The 23,487-nt window shown below is 33.8% G+C and overlaps 1 protein-coding gene across 1 annotated transcript in view; it reads right to left on the bottom strand.

Annotated features, from left to right (window-relative positions):
- The window catches only part of LOC108003563 (proteoglycan Cow), a 171,921-nt gene extending 148,486 nt beyond the window's left edge, over nucleotides 1-23,435 (bottom strand). Inside the window, 1 exon segment of the mRNA XM_062073615.1 lies at nucleotides 23,071-23,435. Within this exon segment, the coding sequence (XP_061929599.1) occupies nucleotides 23,071-23,172 (102 nt within the window). The 5' untranslated portion in view covers nucleotides 23,173-23,435.
- Between the last annotated feature and the right edge of the window lie 52 nt (nucleotides 23,436-23,487).

Genomic DNA, 23,487 nt, shown 5'->3' on the forward strand with positions numbered 1-23,487 from the left:
TGAAGCGGAACTTCTTTCCCCGGAAAAGACTTTTTCGCGCTGTTTCCCTGATTCTCGTTTCTTCCTCTCTTCCTTCTACGGAGAAAGAATATTGGGATAGAATAATGGGATTAAATTAAAAAATTAGTATCGATATATTCATTTGAGTCATTCGACAGTTAAACGTACAAATTTCTTTTAAAAACGATATCTATATTTTTCTTTTACATAGATTTATTGTTGATTTAAAAGAATGATAGTTGTTTTTCCAGTAGGAGATATAAAGATATATTAAAAATTCCTTATCACGATGAAAGCGTTGAAGAAACGATGATGATCCCCAGAATTCATGAGATAAAATCACTTCTACCGAAAAGAAGATATTTTATCATTTCTTTATGAATTTTGGAAAATTTGAAATCGTACTATTTTTTTTTCATATTCATACTTGGGACAAATAAGTATTGCTATGGGGGGTAAAAGAATAGAAACAAATTTGTCGCGTGATAAATTACGATCCGCGTGAATGGAACATTTGACGAGGCTGAGATGGAGGTAAAATTCATCGGGATACACCGAAAACTGAAACGCGTTGAATGAAATTTTCACTTGGCTGCAGTGGCGAATGCAATTTCTCTCCGGGCCGCCTCAAAGGCTTTTGAAAAATATTAAAATTTATACGGCGATAAGTTTAAAATTTACATACTATTTTGCAACTTCTGCCACGGCCACAAGCACCTCTTATAACTTCGTTTAGTGGCGGGAATGAAACAAGTAATAGACTTGGTGTGGGTAATAAAAGTGTGGGAAATAAAAATTTTGTCTATGCCTCGTTTGTCGAAGAAGAAGAAGAAGAAGAAATCACAGGAACCAACTTTCAATGGCGAACAAATGAGACAAATTTTAATAAATTCCTCCTCTTTCCTCTAATTAAATTAATATAAAAAATTCCAAGATACTCGAATCGCAAAACGACGTAAAACTTGTAAAATTTTACAAACCCACTAAAAGAAACAAATCGAGAGAGGGAGCGCGAGCGAGGAAACGCGAAATTTATTCGAAATCGGATGGGAATCGGACCGCGCTTTGGGTCATCGACCTAAAGATCGCCCTATAATCCGAGTAACCTTCCGCATTTGTATTTTCTCCCCCTGCAACGGGACATTCGATCGCGGAAGAACGTAATACAGGAAAGGAGGAAGCGGGGGAGAAAACAAAGATGAGAGCACGAGTCCCACGAATATAAAGCGCCTAACAACCGACGAGGAGGAGGAGCAAGAAAGCCACTAGTAGTCTGCCTCCGATGCCTTGGAAAGAGAGAGACTCGATTCGAGGGGGATGAAAACCGGAAAAGGGGTGAACGCGCGGACGGAGGGGTCAGTGGCTGGAAAAAGAGGGCGAGAACCGAACGTTCCCGTCGTCGTCGTCGCCGCCGCCGTCGTCGTCCGATGAAAAAGTCGCTGGTGGCGCCCGCCGGTCTGGCTAATATTTTACTATCCAACACCAGAGCCACCCACACCCCCTCCCCATTCGCTTCACCCCTCGCGCGACCATTATCCGTGCCGTTTCTTTCTCGTGGCCAATGGCGGCGGAAAAGAGGAAACGAGAGGCGAACAGGGAGGAAAAGCGTGGTCGCGGGAAGGGAGGGAAGTTCGAGGGAACGTGGCCGAGGGGTTGCGCTGGCCTGATGCTCGATGAAAACGCCCCCAGGGATCTTTTCGCCGCGATGATGCAGGATGCATCACCGGCTTCCAAAGAACTTTCGTTCGCTACTTCCGTGACAGACATAGTAAGCGACATGTTTTCTTTTTTTTTTTGAAGCGAGAAATAAGCTTAAATTCGATCCTTTCTTTGTTTTTAAGTCGTGTAATTTTTGGGGAGTTGTATTTTGAAGTATGTATATATATAGGATGACATTTTAATTTATGAATGCAATTATTTGTCGAGGAATGATTTAAAAAGACTTTTAAAGTTAATGACTAAATTCACTTTTTGAACAATGTATCTTTCAATATATTGTTGCAGCTGATTATTTCTTTAAAAAGTATCATTAAGAGTAAACTTATGGCTTAGAAAATATTTTAACTATAATTTTGTAGAATTTGAAAGACAATATGATTATGTTTTTCTTGTTTTTCAGAATTGTACAAAATTGAAGTTGAAATAATTCCTGGACTAATATAATTGTTTGCAATAAGTGGCCTCTTATTAGTCTCTTATAGGAAATTAATCGATATATTAAAAAATATATCGTTCCAAAATGAATTTTTTTTATAAAATATCGATTTATAAAAACACTAAATTACTTCTCGAAACAATGTTCTACTCAAAACATTTTCCAATTAAAAATTCGACTATTCGAGAATAATTTCTCATTCCACATATATTACATTGTCCTAAAACATTTTATGAAATAGATTTACCTTCGTCTATCGCGTCACGAAAGACTTTTCTCGCTTTTAATCTTAAATCAACGACTGCCAACAACTCGAACAACTCGAATTCAAACAAAAAGTAACTAATCCAAACAAGGATGTTTCGCTGGAAAAGAGAGCACACAAGGATGTTGTTGCATAGTAAATTTGATTTAGAGACGAGATGCGAGAATGATGCAAGTTCTCTCGTTTCTCAAAAGCGCCTTTGGCTTTCGATTAACCCTTCGATTAACTGGCCAACCCTTAATTTCCCTCTCATAGATGGCTCCATTCAGATGACGGTGAAATTCCTCAGTTCGAATCGCATCTCTCGATCATTCGATATAAAACCTTGTCATCCGCACCTAATCACTCGATCCATCTTCCTTACAACATCTGGAATAATTTCTCGTTGATATTCGACCGAAACCTGTATTATCCGCCGAATATGACTGATGCAATTTTCACCGTGGAGATGAATACACCCCATAAAGCTTTGGCTTGCGGAAACAATAGCAGAAAGCGTTTGCTTTCAATTAACACGCGTACATTTTGAATGTTTCCTTCCCAGTTCGAATGAACATGCATATAAATTAATACAGCCTTGGTTCAATTGTCGGCGCAGAATTCTATACCTCGCTAAATTATTTGTATAAATAAAAAAAAACAGTTACACGAAAATAAGCAAAAAGTATTTCAGCTGTTCTCTCCTTTGTTCATCTACGATGAGAATAATTGTATCTTTTTTTATTAGCTAAAAATTGAAAAAACTGATAAATCGAATCTTGCAGTAATTTTTATTATTGATTCAAAAATATGTACAATAATAATTATGAATTTGTATCGTTTTTTATCGCAACAAAATAATACGAAATACTCAAATTTTATTCGATTTACAATTAACGATTCGAGATCAACTGGTTCACAATCGCGAAAGAAAATTTCGATTGTTGATAAGGCACGAAATCGATTCCATATCCGCGTCACGAATATGAAAAATCAACCAGAAAAATTCGCCTCCTCGAAAACCGTGCTGCTCCCGGAATTTCGGGGTCAATTTATAGAGGGATGGACGATTTAAAATTTCATGTATCATCTCCTGTTCCCTATTTTCCGCGAAAAAATTCGACGTGACCGGCCCTTTCACGACTTCCTAGTTTTCCAAAATTAATCAATCGCGATCGATCGCGCGACCACCCCGACAAATTTCCGATACCGGTCGGTGAACGTGACCCAAATTCCTGATAATTCAATATACCAGCATACACCTACGATACATGTCTGTACGTACACGTACGATTCGCGTACTCCTCCCCGTTTATCGATTCTCTGTTTCGTGAATTTGCCCAATTACACGCAAAGATTATTGGCGGAAGTTTTCATTATTGGCAGAAAGAAAACTTGGATCGAAAGAAAGTTTGGAATAACTAACAAAAGTCGAGTTGATCGGAAAAATCTGGATTTGAAGATTTTGAAAGATCCTTTTGCGAGCCGGATACTATTGATTACTATTAATTATTAATTTTTAATTAATAACAAGATTCAGATCATCTAACGATCTTATTACAAATTTTCGTACACTGATGATACTTTGCATCATACACGACTCGTTTCAAATTCTAAGATTTTGTTATGGGATGTTAAGTACACGTGAATCGATATTTTTCAGGCGAGACTTTTAAATTTTGAATTTTATTCAGCATTTATTAACTAAGTAAGAGTGATATTTATGAAAATAAATTAGCAATAACACGATAGATATGATTGAATATTCATTTACATCGTGTTAATTAACCATGCACGCTACTTACATCGGTTATATATCGTGAAGAATGGAAATGTTATTACTTGTATGTTAAGAATAATTTCAACATGATAAAACCATACCATAAAGAAAATGATTCGAGAAATATTAAATTCTTCATTGAAACGAACACAAGTATTTCTTATTTTCGATTCGAAACTTTTTCTTAAATATTCTCTAGAAGACTAACATTCTTAAAGCGACGCTCGCAGTTAGCCGATACTTTCTCTGATTATCGATTCTTCGCCAGAAGAATCCGCCAGGCTGCAAGCTAATTAGGCTATTAATCAAATTTTTTTTCTTGCAAACTTTCTCAAATCATCCATTTCTTTTATCCATTTCCCCTTTCTATTAATTTATCACACCACCAAGTCTCAACTTATTAATCAAGTATTTAACTATTTCTAATTCATAATGATTCTAGACTCAGACTTTTTAATTTCTTCAAAATATCAAACTTTTTTTATTCTTTGAATCTTGTAATTATTAAATATTCAAGAAAATTTTGTAATTTTTTATTAATTTTAATATATATATAAAAATCTATTTAAGAAGGAAAAAATTATAAATATTTCGATTTTATAAACCTCACGATCTCGAATGAAAAATTCTTCTGTTAATATATTCAGGGAACACCTTAAAGTGAAATCACTCTGTCTCCATCTCTCTTCACCTAATGCAAATTTAAATCGCATTAGGCGTAACTTAATAAATAAGCTTCAACTGACATTTTTATATACCAACTCTGTTAATTTTACTTCTAAAATCAATCCAATTTTAATTCCAAAGGAGTCTATATTAATATACTTATATATAATATTTTCTACAATAATCCGAAGGGGGAATTTTCTGACAATTTTTTTTTTAAATTTACTAAATCAAACAGATATCTGTAGAAAAATCATTTGCATGTCTATCTTACAAAATAACGTTGCGCATCTTTCATAAATAATCCTTTCTTTTATCATACTATATATATCTATCAAAAATAAAAAAAGAACGACAAAATATTTTTCTATATTATAAAATACGATCAAACATTATATTTTCTAGAATCAAAGATAGACGTGATTATCTAACGAGAGTCGTTTAACTTTCTTACGCACAAAGTTGAAGGACGTCAATCAACAATGTTCAAGGAGATTCTTTGATTCGTACGTGGGTGTTGAAAACATTTGCAAATGCGTGTCCAGTTGCGTGGTCGTTAAAGCAGTCACGCCATCTTGAAAACATAACCTCGCAAGAAACAAGACGCACTTATCACCGTTCTGGATTAGTTTGAGGCCAATCATCGCCCACGTAACAATTTTTATCGTGGATCATATTCTCTAATAAACAAGACGGTCCTTTTTATATCCCTTTCTTACGCCGTTTTGTCACGCGACAACCCTCGAAACTCAACCCTTGGAGAGAGGCGCGTTTTTTAAAAAAAAAAAAACTACGACTCGTTATTTTCTTGCCCGATATTATAACAATGTTCTCTCGTGTACAAAATTCAGATCTTGCACAATGTCTCGTTGAAATTCCTCTTTATCGATGTGATTTATCTTGGCGTATCTTTTTCTTTCCCTCTTCTTACATACTGAATTATTACATTTTATATAAAGTTCGTGTTAAGAGAGCGTGGAACGTTTAAAGGAAGATTTATATCATTTTAAATTTGCGTATTCACCAGATGCAATTTCGCCGTCTTACATCTTATTGTGCGTATTATTTATGGACGTCTATGCACGTGTTACCAAACTACGAGAACAGAATTTCCACTATTTTGCTTAATCAATTGTATACAGTTGTATAGAGTTAGAAATTCTGTCCTCTGTATGTATTATTTTATCGATAAAAAGGGTGAGAATCGTTGTGTTATAATAAAAATATAAGAAAGCTATTCCTGTTTTAAGTATTAATTTTGTGTATTGAGATTCTTGAAATAATCTCTATGTGATTTTTCTATACTTTTATACTTATAAAAAAGATACATCGTATTTATTTTTCTTAAAATATCATATAGGCTGTGAAAATAAATCGAAAATTTATTTTCAAAAATAATCACAATCACAGCAAAGATTGGAAATCCAAGGATTAAGTTAAGTTAGATTAGATGATTATTATATTCAATTTTTTCGATGATAATTACAAAATGCAAGATGCAAGAATTTATCTAAACTCAACATCTACAAACATTACAACAACTCCATGAACTTTTCGTCTTAACAAATTTCAAACTTGAAGTTTCGTTAAAACTTTCCTTTACTCTTCAACAACTGCAAAGAACTTTACGAATTCTAGTCTAGTCATGTAACATTATATTTTTGAAATTTTCTTTTTCCTAAATCTACATTTATTTATATATTTGATTTAAAAAACTCTATTCAAAAATTTTTACTTTTTCTTATTTAAAAATGTATCAATCTATTAACTATCGATATTTTTTCCAAAATTTTAATACATTCTTATCGTTATACTTTTCGAATTCGATTCAATAAATTTTAAAAATAGATATAAAAAATATACGTATGCTATTTAAAGAAAGAATTTCCATTTGAGCATCACAATAATTACCACGAAATTAAAATAATTTCTTTCTGTGATCTTCAAATGAACAACAGGTGAATTTAATTATAAAATATAATTGAAAATATAAAAGATAATTTTAAATTCGAGTTTATGAAAAAAGAAAAAAAAAGAACAAAGTAATACTCTTAAAACCTTAATCGCGTGAAACATCGTGCATTTCCCTTATCGAAAATTAAAAAATACGATTAAAGTAAAGTTTCAATCCTAATCGCAAACACAATTAACGGGATCGCCCTCCATGAATCCTCCCTCTACCCTTCGAGGATATACATACGGCTATAAATCGTTCCATTTTGCACGCTGTTTTCCCCGATATCGTCGCGACGAGGCGTACCAACAAGATTCCAAGGAAAGTTCTCTCTATCGGTGTATTGAACAAAGGGGAAAAAACTCTTCTCCAGTAGAAAGATTTCTTGGAACGATCCCCGTTTCCAGAGTGCTCGAGCTGTGTATGTATTCCATGTTTTTCATGAGTTCCTTTCATCCCCTTTCCTCCAGGAAACGCCTCCTTAAGCAAACACGGAGACGTATATATCCCCTATAATGTATCTTTGATACGAAAAATTCAATCAAGTCTCCTTTGATCCTTTATTTAATCTTCGTGATAAGAAGGGGAAAAGAAAAGGAAAAAAAGAAAAGAAAAGAGAGAAGAAATAAAATCTTTGAAAAGATAACGGACGCCAAATTTTTATAACGTAACGCATCAAATCCTTGGTCACGTTAAAAATATAATGCATCTCAAAAAGGAAGGGAATGTAAAATAAGAATTAACAATAAATAATTAGTTCTCAGCCTCATCATAATAATAAATAAATAGACAAAAATTTTTTTTAATGAAATACCGTGTTTTTAGCGATGAATATTACCTTTGACGAATATAGATCGTTTCGTAAAGTATAGATTTCTGAATACAACACTTTTTATATATTTTCTCGTACGGAATAACCTGCTAACCCTAATTTACTTCGCAATCTGATCAGAGATTAACCTAATTTCACTTCCTCTTTCCAAACCTTCGAAACTTAATTTATTCGAAATCTCGAACGGAAAATTATACCCTTCTTTTTATTCTAAAACATATCAAGGAATCGATTTACAACATAAGAGAAGAGAGAGAATATTAGTTTACTCTTCTTACTCCACAAATCTGAAGAAACTATTAAACCGATTTAATGTTTCGCAATTGGTCGATAAGTACTTTTCATTTTTCCTTGATCCAAGCTATTCTCTTCGCCAGGTTTATTGGTTTCCCCTTGGCGAACAAAATACTCGGCCTTATTGCGAATAAAGGCGGCCAAGATCCTATCGAGCACCTGATTTCGCGGCATTCGAGATTACAATGAATGGAACGTAAGACCGCTCTTGCACTTTCACGATATTGGAAAGCTGATCCCGCAAGACGATATCACCAAACGTTTAAAATTCACAATCAAACTCTTGGCTATCTTGTTGTTGTCAACTGGAGCTGCCTGAATCGGGTTTTCAACCCCTTGGCAGGCGAGAGAATTGATAACTCGTGTTATTATTTAAAAATTGCGAAACGAGGATAACACGTGGGTGAATCTTAAAAATTGAACGTTCATGTATCCATGATGAAATATACAATTAGCATTGATATTTCCAAAAGAAATTTTTATTCTTTCTGTTCTGTTACAATTACGTAATGTCTATCCTTGATTGAATGATTTAATTGAACAAAATTTCAAATCAGCCAAAAAATGATGAAATACTATAATGTTATATTATAATTCTTCTTAATAATTTCTTGCAAGATTTATTATGTTTTTAAGAAATTATATATTTTAAAACAAGAAAATAATGGAATAAGGAATAAGAATTTGAAGTGAGTGTTGAGGATGAGTAAAAAAAAACTTAAAATTAAATGCTTAAAATTATGAAGAATACCTGGTCATCTGAGAAAGCTGTGTTTGAGCGTCTTCTAGATAAATGTCGGCAAGTCAAAGGGATAAAGGAACATGGAAGACAGAGAAAAATGTAGACAATTAAGAATGAAGATATCCTTTTGACATTTCTTCCATTTATATAATAATTGCCATTTAACTTAATTTGAAATATTCCAAAATAGTAGAAGATGAGCTCAAAACTTTTCTTTTTTTAGTAGCCAGAAGCAGCATTTAAATCTCTAAAATTTGTCCCTTCAAGTATCTAAAGAGATACTTGGAAAAAATCTCATTTAACTCTATGTGCGCTACATACTCAAAGAATTCACGAAAAAGTTTCTAAAGGCCTCCTGCGAGAACGAAATTAATATTTAACAACTCTCATCAATAAATATTCTTTCAAGAAGAATTTCTCTCGACGAGAAACTAAAAAAAAGAACTAAAACTAAAACTTGCCTTAAAAAAACCTGTCTCCCCAGATCTAAAGTTTCTTTACTGGAAATTAAAAGAAGCGTCGAAACGTCCATCTCGAAAATTTCTCTCTTCGAATCTCTTTGATCGCTTCGATTTAAAAAAAAAAAAAGTCTTCTAAAAATCTGTTCTTTCCCCAAACCAACCAGCCAACCCAAGGGATCAGAAGGAATACTATTTTAGGGTCAACTCCACTTCCACTTCCTTAGTGGAAGCAATAAGCAAAATCCCTGATGGGATTGGATGCATCGTTCACGACATCCATGCCCTGTTCACAATCTTTTCTTTCGTGACAAATCTTTTTTTCGAATGGATAAAATTGGGGAAAATCATCCGTTTCGTCTCGCCTCGACGAGAATCGCGAGGAACAACGGGGTTGGAACAGCCACGAGCAATTTAAGGGTTGTCGGTCCGCTGAAGGGCCGAATAAAAGCAACCACGTGCACCTGACACCTTCGAGATTCCCTCCTCCCCCCTCGACTTACAATACCGTCACCCTCCCTCCTCCACTCCAAGTTTCAAGCATTTACCTACCTCGGGGATGGTTTAAGGATTCCGCGAAGCTAGCTGGGGGATCCGATAATCTCTGGGGAATCTCGAGTGGGTGGGAATTTAACGAGCCGTTGGATGGGCGCTTGATTTTTCTATATAGTTTAGATTTTGTGTTATTGTATTGTAGTTGTGTGGGTTTTTTGTGCAAGAGTTAAACTGATCAAAGAATGTAGGATCGTTTCTATCTGCAATTATTCTTATTCTTTTATTATTCCTCGTCAATTCATAAATAATTTGGATCAGGATCAAATCTTTGAGATTTATCCAAGTCTTATCTTTTTTTTCAATATAGATATTATTCGATATATATATATACATTTTTTTTATTTTGTATTTTGTAAAAGTGGTTTTCGATTAAAGAACGAATCAAAGAGATGATAGTTTCTCGAGTAGTTTTAGTTTTCTTCTCTCGTTTATTTCCATGTTTTTTTTATTTTTATTTATTTATTTTTTTTTTTTTATTAAAATTACCGCGCTTCGATCCTTCAAAATTGACAAAATCTATGTGCGAAAAAACAAATTTGCAATATCATGGGGCAAGAAATGGCCAATGAATAAGTCTATTTGACCCGTTCGGAATTACACCGAGCCATAAAATAGGCGGTGAATGCGGCGTCGAATAAAAATTCTGGTTATAAAACGACTAAAAAGCGGCTTCACTGACTAAAACACTCGTACAAACATAAAGAATCTCATGTGCATAAATTTCATGCACGTGAAACGAGAAAATTTCATACGTTTTCCATAGATAGAGGTACTAAATGCACGTTTTGTTTAAAACGAACATAAAGTATAGATATAAAAGTTTATCCGGAAATTAATTGCGGATTTTAACAACATGGTGTTTAAATTTGTATAACTTTAATGAAATAGAATTTATTTAATCGGGATGAAAATCATTACAGCAAACAAAATAATAATAATAATAACTTAGATTCAAGTCGATCCCACGATATTTTGAACGATTTGCTTTCTTATACGAAACAGATTTCTTTTCATTCTACAAAGTTGATTAAAAACGTGGAATGTTAGAAGATATAATAAAAAAAAAAAAAATACTAAATCGTTAAGAATTTATTCGTTAAAATTAATCATTTTCGTCAAGATTTCTCTAATCTATATTTTTTATAATTTACTTTGCTACAGCATTGGCATAGGCAAATGATACGAATATCTTCTTTTCATTTTTTTTTTTTTTTTTTAATTTCTATCGGTAAGAAAACGAAGAACATATGATTTTCAAAAAATGGTTACGACACTACCTATTATCGAGTTCCACATTTTTGCTTCCTCATGGGTTCGTCCACAGATAAAGAAACGTTCTACAACTCCTAATCCTCTTTCTACCTCCGTGTAATCTCCCGATCGAAAGGAATCCCCTTCGAATGGAAACATTATCAGGAAACAGGCCATCCCCTCCTCCCCCTCCCCCAACCTTCCCTATTTCCCTCAGGAAACTCTACGAACTCTGGAACACTAAGGGAAGGAAAAAAAAAACTGGAAAGTAAATACACTGGAAATTTTTGCGCATATACGGATAATCCTCCGAATATAATAAAATATTTTTCCCCCCTTCACCCTCAAGATATCTCTCTCGAAACCATCCCCTGTCGTTACAAAAAGAAAAATCCTCAGAAAGCATTAGAGACGCCCACTGTTCGGATACGAGCTTGCATAAAAAAATCCTGAAATGACTTTTCGTTAAAAAAAAAAATATGCAAGTTTATCTGGGAAAAAGAGCAACGGGAGGAGAAAGTTCTCTGAGAAAAGACGAAAATTAAAGGCAAGCTATCGCAAACGGGAAGATCCTTTTTCCCTTTACGAAGAAAATTTTTTTCTTCGTAAGAGAGAACTTTTCAAAAGCGAAAGGAGGAACAATCGACAAAAGGATCCTCGGGGAATTATTCACAACATGCTAATAAGGAGTCGAACGACTCGAGGTTAGTCTTTTTCTCTCTTTCTTCGAGTATGCAGGGCGTGGACCACGGTTGCCAGATGTGTAAACCGTGCTAGCAAACAAAAGCATGATAATTGAAAACGCGTGGACGAAGGGGATAATTAAAGAATGACGGACGCGTGAGTCATTTGATGATGCCCACGCGGGATGGAGGAACGTGAGAACGAATCACGGATTATGAAAGAGTATTTAACGGTTATTAAAAGTGAATTTCGAGGAAGAAAAATTTGTGTACAGGATATATTAGATAGACTGTTTGTCGTATACGTGATATTTTTGAAAAATCGAAAGGAGTAAGCTTGCCAAATTCGATTCTTCGTACTGTAAATGATTGTTGAGTTATTGCAGATGAAGTAATAGAATTTTTAAATATAGTTTTGATGTAAGATTTGTCTCGATAAATTCGATATACCTCGTTTCAAGATAAAGCACGATTACTATTATCATAATTTATCGATTTGGCTAGTTTGATTGATTGATCATTATTAATAATCTCTTCCTTCTTTTTTTTACAATTATATTTGTCGATCGTAAATTTTTTAATGGAAAATTCCATTAATTTTCAATGGAAAAAATATAAATTTATACGGAGACCTTCGAAGATCTCAAAAAGGCAAGTTGCAATTTAAACGTGTCTGATTTCAACCTCGTCTTTCTAAATCGATTCTACATTAATAAACAATGTTTCCTATCTCACGAGTCAAACCCACTCTCTTCACTCTTGTTTCTTTCCCCCATTTTATAAAATTAAATAAAAGTAATCTCAAGAAGGGAAAAAGAGACTGCATAAAAGAAAAAAAAATTGTCGAAACACAATTAGAAATGATGATAAGTCTTAAAATGTTCCAAGGACTCGAGATATCTATCTGTAGAAAAGAAAGACTCTGGCATTTTAAAACAAAATTCCTTAATATTATTCATCGCAGGCTGTATATAAAAAAGAACGATCGAAACAAGGTCGCAACGATTTAGATTTCACGAATGGTAAACGTGGACACGGATAATCTGATCAACACCTTGTTCGGGGATAAGACTTTTGCTTTCTCATCGTCAGAAAATTTAAAATATATGGAAGAAAACCTTATCTGCGATAAAAACAGCGTTGATTAATTTAATAAAAAAAAAAGCACAGGAAAAGTTCATGATAAATATACAACGATACAAATTTAAATCGTCCAGAAACGTGATAGTCGATTCAGATTGCTCGAAATATATTCCTCGTTAAATCTGGTTTCGTTTTTTTTTTTATGCTTTTTATATTTTTCCCCCTATTTCGTTCTTTTTCGAATTTTTTTGTGTGTACGTTTTTTTTTTCCTTTTTTTTCCTCTCTCCCCCCTCCCATACCCAAAAGCCACTTTTTTCCTGCCGCACGAACGCTCCGAGACGAAATAAATCCGACGACCTACATAAAACAAAATCTCATTCAGGTTGATCGTGACTCATTGCAGGTTCGCGTTAAAATGGAATGAAAAAAAAAAAAAAGGAATAAAATAAATAAATAAATAAATAAATAAAGTTAATGAAACGAACGTGCGCATCGATACGAATGGTCGTTTCGTGACTAACAAGCGACAATTTGACAAAGAAAATCGATAGTTCGATATGCCGGTCGTTCTTTTATAATTTGGTTGAGAAGAGTTGGAAATAAAGATTTTTAATCTTCTTTCATGATTAATTCGCTTTCGATATTCAATGTGCAATAATATTATATAACAATATTGTGTAAAATTTGTTATTAGATAATTTTATTATAATTATTATAAAAATATATTTATGTTATGTACGTACGTACGTAAGCACAATAGAAAATTTACGATTAAAATTTACGATTTCCAACCTCATCGCTATTCAACTCGGCGAGACATGAATTGAAATGAAATATGAAAGTATGAAAATGCACGAGCCTTAAACAACAATATCCCCACAAGCTTCTAAAACTGTTCACCTTAAGCTGTTTCGCGCGTAACCACATAACCCCACTCATATGCAAATCAATAATCCTGTCAGCTCTGAGGCGCAAAAAGTAACTGCAAACCCTATCAATCCACCTTTCAACCACTCCATACAATCTCCTCCTGTCATATCCCCATCCACTCTAACCTGTTCCAAGCCGATGACATCGGCGACGCATCCATATATTGCCTAATGCAACCGATGACGCAATCTTATGCTTAGAAAATTGATCGTTCGAGAAGATGGAAAAAAACAAAATTAAAAGTAAAGATTCGCGGGATAATAATTCAGTACCTATCAATACTTCTAAGGAAACGATACACCCTTTATTATCTGTAAAAATAAGGAAGCTATCTATCCAATGTTCGAATTCTATTCTCCGTTGATCAATAACAATAATGCAACATCTCGAACGAGGTAATCTTCGTCCACGGTTATCAAGACGGAATTAAGGAACGAGCAAACAAGCCTTTGCAAACGAGACGTGGAGGAGCGTGTTAGAGGCAAGAAGGATCGTGTTCGCCACACCTTCTAAAGCAGTTTCGCGCGGTCATAAACAATAAGCTCGCGGAGTCGATCGGCGAAGCCTGATTGCAAGGTGAATGGATGTGACACCGGAGGAGAGGAGTGTTGGCAAATGTGTCGGTCGGCATTCCCCGCGTTCCTGCCACCTACAACGTTCAAGGCGATTCGCTTCACCTGTCTTTGCTGCATTGCACCAGAACGCAACATCCGCCGTTCCTGGAACGAGGATCGTCCACTTGCTTTACGACTTCTTGCCTGTATGGGATTCGCTTTGCCCGGGAAAAGCGAAAATTTTAAGTATGGACGATCCTTCGAGCCCACGATTCCCGGTAAAATAACTTGAAATGGATCGTTTGGCGAAGAGATTGCTACGGGAAACGGGGAAGTTTTCCTTCTTAAAGAGATTTAACATGGATCGGTGGAGCACAGATTTTGTGGATATTTTGGATATACTTAATTAGTTCAGAAATATTACTTTTTTTTTTCTTAAATATTCATGAACGAAAGAAATAAGAGAACTGTCAAATTCCATTTTGCGAAGAAGTGGAAGGACAAAATTTTTCTTATCTTTTATATGTATAACTTTGCTCCATCGTCGATTAATTTCAGTCGAAAGGAAAATGGAGTTTTATTTTTCAGAAGACATACAAAAATATCGTACAAAACGGAAAATGTATTATTCTGTCGCGAATAATCACTTCGTCCATCTAAAAAAAAAATGTACAACCGGAACGATGGTTCATATTTGTTTGAGACAACTTTTGATCGAACAAGAGATAAATTTTTCAAAATTCAAAGAAATATTCTTCTATCGACTATATTCCTAACATTCTTACGAATACAAATCATACTCAAGATATATGACAATGATGCAACGTTCCTTTATCATCGATATAAAGCCGCATTTACATCGCGCGATTCTCCTCTCTCTTAAATCGTTCAAAATTAATATAAATTACGTTTCAATCGGATAAAATAGAAATCAATTGGTTCGATCAAATGATTAATGTAAATGCAGCTTAATATTATGATCAAAATACAATAGAAACCAAATGCATACGCCAATCAATAAACAATATCTCGGTATCAAAGTGCGGCACAAGATTTTAATCCTTGCGCGTAACAAAACAAATCATGAGAATTAAAATCTCAAATCAATAGAATGTATATATCTTACATGCATATTTTACAACAGAACTGGTTCTGGTCCATTTGCACCATTGTGTACTAACACGTCAATATTAGATAGTAGATTTATAATTCAACCTATTTATATTTCCACGATAATTTCTTGTAACTCATTCAAAAAAAAAAATAAAATAAAAGAATAAAAAGACATTCGTGGAATACAAATTATTTTTATCCTTTAAAACTGCACTATCATAATTTTTCATACTTTTCATAATTTATGCTTTACATAAATGAGATAAATAATTATATTACATGTTAAATAAGCGTATTGTTAAGCGTGAGTAATAAAAAAACTCACAACTATAAAAATAATGATACAAAAACAAGATACAATCTTCTTTAATTCATAAATTTATCTTTAACCGTTTTTGTTGTAACGCTTGCATCCGCGGTAAATAAAATTTAATTTCTTTCGAGTCGATCCCCCGCCCCGAATAACGAATAAAATCGTACAAAATTAACAATTCAAGGAAACGAGAAGGAAATAGAGGCGCGTAAATCTCCAGATACATGCGTATATTTCCCCCTACAGAGGAGACAAACGAGAGATAAGAAAAGGAAAGGCGGGAGCTTCGTTACCCACGATTTCCGGTGAATTCCATCCGGTCTCGACCAATTACCGTGCACCAGTGCAGTGACAAGAAAATTGTATATAGGAACAAAATTCTCCGCGAGATCTCGCAGCGTTCGCCGCCACTTTATTCCTCGCTAAGAGGTTTATAAAAGCTTCCTAGGAGACTAGGCAAGGCTCCTCTGCCCGCGGTTTCCGCCGCGAGTAAATTCGAGTTTACGAACACCTTCGTGCGCACGCTTACCTGCGACCTATAAAGGGCCGTTTTCGAAGAGCGTGTGTGCCCGTCATAAATATCTGGTCGAACCGGTATTCGGATTACACGGACCGAGATGTCCGTGCTCGCGATGCCTCGAAATTTATGAAAAGCGTATTGAGTTTTTAAAGGGCTCTTAATGGCCGTTTTTATCCCCTCCCCTCCCCCTTCCTCTAAAAACTGTGCCGTTGGATCATCGTTCCAGTTTTTCCTCCTCTTATTTTTTTTTTTCCTTTTTTTTTTACCCCTCTCGTTACCTTTTTTTTTTTTACTTGTTATCTTCATTTCTGACGGAGTACGCTTTGCTCGGTAGTGAAGTGCATAAATATAATAAACGACGAAATTTTAGGAACAAGCGGAAATTAGTGGCCAGTCATTGTTGAAAGACGGTCTAATGACTTTCTAATTGAGAGAGAGAGAGAGGGAAGAGGATAAAAAATTGCGATTCGACTTTGACTGAAAGTGGAGACTTGGTTTTGCACGTGTTAATTTAATCGGTCTTTCGTTTTATATCATATTATATGGCGAATTCAACGATTATGATATTTAGGCATCGTGCGAAAAATATTGAAATATCTCAAATAACTGAAGCACGCGTTTCATATTCTAAATTTAAAATTGGAGTTTGAAATTAAATTTCTAATTTCTGGTAAATTCGTCTTCAATAAGTGAACAAAAGATTCGATCTTGAAATTTTGATTAATGTAGAACCTCAATTAACGATTTATTCCTAGCCCTGATTCATCTCGGTTTCAACTATGTTTCAATTATCTGAGAATAACTCATACGAAAAATCGCGTGATCGAACATTTATAAGTGCAAAATTCCGTTGGGATTTCATATAATCGTTCGTTTATCCACTAATAGAAATCTATACCTAATTTTTTATCTGATTAATAAGAATTTCACGTGTATGAAAATATTTAACATAATTTCTTAATCCTGATAATCATTCCTTGTATCGTTTAACAAATCAAAGATACAAAATATATTTCCAATTAAATTACATCATAAAGATATTCGTGTAAATAGAATCCACATACATACATATATCTCTAACTATTTTTGATTCAAATTTCAATTATCTCGATCTACCTATCTCCTATCTAAATTCACTTTGTGAACACTCCAACTTCTAATAATATGAAACTTTAATGGTGATATTCAATTAGAGAAATAAGTCTGTAACTCGCGTATCTTAACCGAGTATAAACACGTGAACAGTATTAAGGACGTTGATCCTTGAACGTGATGATATCCCAACTTTACATACAGCCATTCAGATTTCGAATAGCAGGAGATCGAGAGAGGGATTGTGTAAAAGGAAAAGGGGTTGGGGCACACGAAACACACTCGGTCGAGTAGCTTCCAGGACAAAGGAGATAATCCAGTGATCTCGAGTGTCCCGTGTCTGCACAGACAGACGAGAAGACGGGGAAGGAGTGAAAAGCATGGAAAACACGCGAGAAATGTACAGGTTGCAACGAAAACTCGCGTGACAAAGGCGAAGCGCGAGGATTGGAGCGGACAAGGATGAAAATATCACGCTGGAACACGTTCCAATCTTGCGCTCGCGTTGAAAAGTTCAAGGTTCGGAAGGTGGGGGTGGTTTGATATAAAAGTGCAAATAACAGTAATTATGCAGATCATTATCGGGGAGAATCGCTCTTTGATCTTTGATGGGTGAGCGTTATCAATCTTTGTAATCATTGAAATGTTGAACTTTCGTTCAACGTATTTCGGCCGTAAAGGAAATTATTAATAGGAAGAAAGATGGGATATGTATATTTCAAAGTGAGAAAGGAAGGAAGGAAGGATTATAGCGCGTTCGTTTGAAGCTCGATCTTAATATTATATCGAATCGAAAATGAAGATAAATTGATCAAAGTAATACATTAAAGTTGACGTAAAATTCTCTAAAGTTTCTAAATTCCTCTTTTCTCGTAATATATATTAGGTTTTGTCTCTTATACTTTTTTAAAACTCTCATAATTTTTTTTTTTTTTTTAGAATAATGAAGCTAATCTTAGCTTTAATAATACTTTATCATTTCTTATATTTTATACACGTTATCCATTTATAGAATATTCTAGTGCAATGAATATTAACTTTCGTAAAAACTGTCCTATGTCATTTAAAGTATTATTTAAAGTATTTTTACGGAAGATCACCAAGTGATTTGATTAATATAAAAGAGTAATTTGTATCTAATCCGATCAATTTTATTAATTCATAAATTTTGAAATTATCAAAAATTTAACTAACGGAAATGTTGTTAAAAATAAAAAGTTACAAAAGAAGGCCGAAGGAGGAATATTTTTAAGGCGATATTTAAAATATTCAATATTTTCGACCTGATGATTAAACGAGAAGGGAGGAAATGATCGCAAAAGATATCCTGGGAGGGAAATAAAAGAAGAAAGGATGGATAACGAAAGGACGCGGCTCGACACGGAACTGCACCCACCTCGATAAAATATGCACCACTCGATATCTATTATTACTATTACGTTCTCGTGACGGTGGTGCTGTTCGTGTCATAAAGTATGAACGAATGCAACAAGAGAAATTACTATCGCGACCCGAGGTAAGTAGTAATTTATGAGGAACAATAGGTCGTGAAAAAGAGCGGGTGCAACCGGTACGCTCGTTTACCTTCGCGCCACTAGGTCACACGGTATTCTCCTCTCTCCCGTGTCAGATCGATACCAGGAATTCTTTTCCATTACGCCACGAGATAATCGATTTTCTCTCCGATGGAAAGCGCCCGCCGGCGTTGTATACCTATAAACCGCATCCCGCCAAGAAACAGAGAGAAAGCAGACAGACAGAGAGACGGATTGCGGTTCGCGACACAAGGCTGCGGCTCGATTATTGAAATTACAAAACGGGAATAGCACGATCCGCAATAACGTGGCTTTAATGAACGTCGTTTCGTGGCATGCCTCGTGAAGGCAAACTTCTGCTACCAGTCTTTGGATATAATGGAACACCTGTACACATGGATTCTAGTTGGGATTTAAATTATCCGTCGTTTCGTTTATCTGTCTGCGCTTTGATTTCGTTTTAATTATTTAGGAAATACGTGAAATTCTAAAGGGTGAACAATTCGAACGGAGGATAATTCGAGATCAAATTTTTATACGGTAGATGAATATTAAATAGAGGGGAGAAGGGAGGAGGGGATATATGTATCATGAACTTGATAATCTATCTTTGGGCTATAATTTCGTTCGGAAATACCAATGTATACCTTTGCAGAGGTAAATGGAAAAAAATTATTGATTTCTGATCCTTTTCTGAGTTTTTCAAAATTTCCAGGGAGGAGTAATTACAGATTTTATATAATAGAATGAGATAGCAATCCTGATCCAATTTATCCAGTAACAAATTTATCTCTAATGCTAATTAATAAATAATCCTAAATATAACTTTTGTAACTAATATTCTGTAAATACAGATCGTAAGATGAAGAAAGTAAAAAAAAGAATCTTGAAATTTTTATCCCGTTTTTGATCCTTTCTTTCCAAGTGTTAAACTTCAAAACCCATTGTTCTGTACATGATGAAAACATAAGCAGTACAAAAAGAGCCGAATAAAAATTGAATGGCAATTCCATACGGACGTGCAATTTTATTTCCATTTTCAATCGAACTCGACAAGTCACGAAGAGGAAGAAAAAGAAAGGAAAGTTTCCACTCGAGAAATATAGAAACAATTGTTATCGAATCAAGTCTGATCGATTGGCTTCGGTTACGGTAAATAAATGATAAGCTTAATTCGTATCGGAGAGTTTCTTCGAGCACCTCCGAACTGAAGGCGGAACAAAAGCTATATTTCTGATTTACGATCGATTCCATCACTGTGTATCATCTCGTGATTGCGATAGTCACGTTAATCCTTTACACTCGAAAGACAACTATCACTTGTCGATCGAATTCGTACAGAATAAATAATTGAAAGGCAAAATTGAAAGACGTAAGAAACGTACACTTTTTTTTAACAAATTTTTTAAAAATCTTTATAGAACTGATATTTTCCAGAAATAAAACAATTATTAAAATTTTCCTATCGTTAATTATATAACAATAATCTATCGTTGATTTAACATTTTATTTTACATATACATTATTAATGTATACATATATATTAAATTATATATATTATATACATATATATATCTGTAAATTTTTCGAGGGTAAAATGTTAAAATTGATACATATAGAATGCAAAAAAATACAAACAAACGATAGAAATTACAATTGAAGATTGATTATGTAAAAATATCGACAAAAACGAAGGTTAATTTATGTAAATTAGCTCTCCAAAAAGAATTAAAAAGATAAAAAATTTCTCAAATAAATAACTGATAAATCAACAAATATGAATATTCGACTAAATATGATGATATATATACTTCTTCTAATTAGAGATCTTTTACGAGGGTAGTTTAACCAATTACGTTTCCAGTTGATGTATTGTACGAATAAACAGAAGCAAAATTTGGATCAGCATAATTAACTGGATCGTAGATATTTGTATCCTTCAATATAAATATAATCGTTATAGAATTATTATTTATAGTTGAAAGATACAGATAATTCAGCAAAAAATATATTGCATTGATAATGAAAATTTCGAATTTTGTATATTTCTTTTTAATATTCTAATAATGAATAGAGTGATAATAAATTTTAATAATGATCTACCATATGAATGACAAAATTTTACATCAAATCAATTTTTTTTTACATATCAAAATAAATTATTCTTCTTATTTTACAAAAATTTTCATATGTTTATTTATTTCCTATATATAAATATATATTTTCGATTTAATGGAATTATAGCTAATGAAAATTTGTCAAATAAAAATTGTCTTGACATTAAAATTTTTAAAATTTTGATATTTATCCAATACTGTAATTTAAACATAATTTCATGTCATAATTGGAATGCTGATAAAACTTTAAAATTATTAATTAATAATTTATTTTATATATCTAATAATAAGATATTCATAATAAGATAGCGAATAAATAGTATATAATAGTAATATCCTATACAACATTTTTCCATATTCTCATGATGTTTATGAAAAACACCATGTTTACGAGGTAATGAAGGGGAACAACGACGAAAAAATGCAATTATCGCGAAAGCGAAGCGTTATTGGCAAGTGGTTCAACAGTTTCTCACGCAGGGAAGCTGACGCAACGCGTGTTCTCTACTTATGTGCATTGGCGAGTCAAAAAATGGCAATGCGGATTATAAAAGAGAAAAGATAAGAGGGTCAAGTGTCGGTGGTGGCATACAACAGCGAGGCAGTGACGTATAGAGTTATAACGTTATAGCAATGGCAAAATTGGGGCAGCGTCGCTGAAAACGCCGCTTCATAAATTTAAAGTGCGCGCGATATTAAGCTCTCGTGCGCATTAATATGAACCCTTCGACCGAGGCTCAAGAACAACGCTAACTGGCCGGCCATAGAAAGATAAACGCATACATGCATTCTGTTCCTGACCTTGTTTTCAAATTCCTCGCAGTTCCGAATATTAAACGATAGTTGTAGAACACGAAATGATTTTGCGAATCAAATGTGCTTTGAAGTGTTTGCAAGTTTGAAAACAAGGTCAAAAGTATACAATATTTATATAAATATAGAATACGGAATGGAAAAATATTTATTCAAACAATATAAAAAAAATATATAAATTCTAAATTCTAAATTTACCCCTAAGGCTGATTTTAATGATAAAGATATCCTGCTTCATAGGAAAGGAGCAGATATAAGAATGTATATATAAAATAAAAAAAAAGTTACTAATTTATATTAAATTTCTTTATTGTCTTTTATTATCTGGCATTCTGTATTGCACTCAAAAACATATTACGAACTAATTATATTTTAATTATATTTTAAAATTTGCATATACTAAAAGGCATATAGTGTACCCACTATATATAATATAAAATGTTCATGTAGATATATACTTGTATATCTATGTCGTAATTATTTTCAATCACGATGTTTATTTAGGTGAGATCGAATGCATAGAAAGTGAACACGCCATCGTCCTAAAGAAAATAAACAATTGCATCGATAACTTGTATTAAGGAACCGATCCGATGTTACATGAAAGTAAAAGTGCCTATATTGCGTGCTCTCCAGCTATTTGTGAACCATAGTTATAAATATATATACATTGTGAAGTGAATTTTATGAATTATTAAAGAAAATTGTCATTAATTATATTTCGTTAACAAGAAAGAAATAATTTTTATTCGCGGATTCTTCGATATTATATATTTATTAAAAAATAAAATTTATGCATATTAGTTAAATAATGATTTAGAAAAAAAACCTTTAAAAAACCCTTTGATCGATAAAATGTAGAGAAAAATAAAATATTATTTCATTTTAACAGTTTTACAATATATTCAACCTTTCATTTTATTTGAATCGTATCCTTGGTAACACAAATTAAATATATATTTATGATCGAATGTTTCAAACTCGTTACAACTTGTAACTAACTTCACGAAAAATATAACCAATCAAAAACGATATTCGATCTTCATTTTATCAATATATCGCTGTCAGCCAATTAAGATTCGTTTCATTAAAGTTCATTTTACCGCGTTTTGAATTCCATTAATTTGAATAAAGTATTTCGCATAAATAGCTACTATAGCATTGCACAGATTACAAAAATCAATTTGAAACCATGCTTATCTCTTTCAAATCACGAAAATAAGAATGAACATTGATGCTTTTCAATCAAATATATTAATATGCTTATCGGAATTTCATTGGCTCCAAAACGCGACGTGACATATCAGCTAGCCGGTAGTGATCACATACGATAAAAGACAAACTAGGAACGTCATATAGTCATAAATGAAATATATTAGACTTACCTCTTCAGCAAACTCGAAATCCCCATCAAATTTTCGCTTACACCTTGCCTCGGTGAGTAGAACTAGCAGCACCGTGGCTACGAACATCCAGGAAAATCGCATGGTTCTTGTTTCCGCGGGAGAACACCGTCCACCGTGAACTAACGAAATGAGATGTCGCGCAAATTCCTGCAAACACGTGCACCCTGTCGATTCAAAAACTACGAACAAAAGATTTCTCCGAATAATGACAGTAAAACGATGAAAAGGCGCGCACGTCAACTTCGACACGTTCGTATTCCCGTTTTCCACAAAGCGGAAGCGTTCAGTTCGACGGTCGAACGAGTTGTGACTGCGCGAACAGAGTCGAGGCGACGCCGCACTACCACAGACGCGTAGCCGCCTATTGGTCGGATTCCGGAGGATGAAGGGGAGGGA

The sequence above is a fragment of the Apis cerana genome, linkage group LG4 (genome assembly GCF_029169275.1).
Source record: "Apis cerana isolate GH-2021 linkage group LG4, AcerK_1.0, whole genome shotgun sequence".
In the NCBI taxonomy this organism is placed as follows: Eukaryota; Metazoa; Arthropoda; class Insecta; order Hymenoptera; family Apidae; genus Apis; species Apis cerana.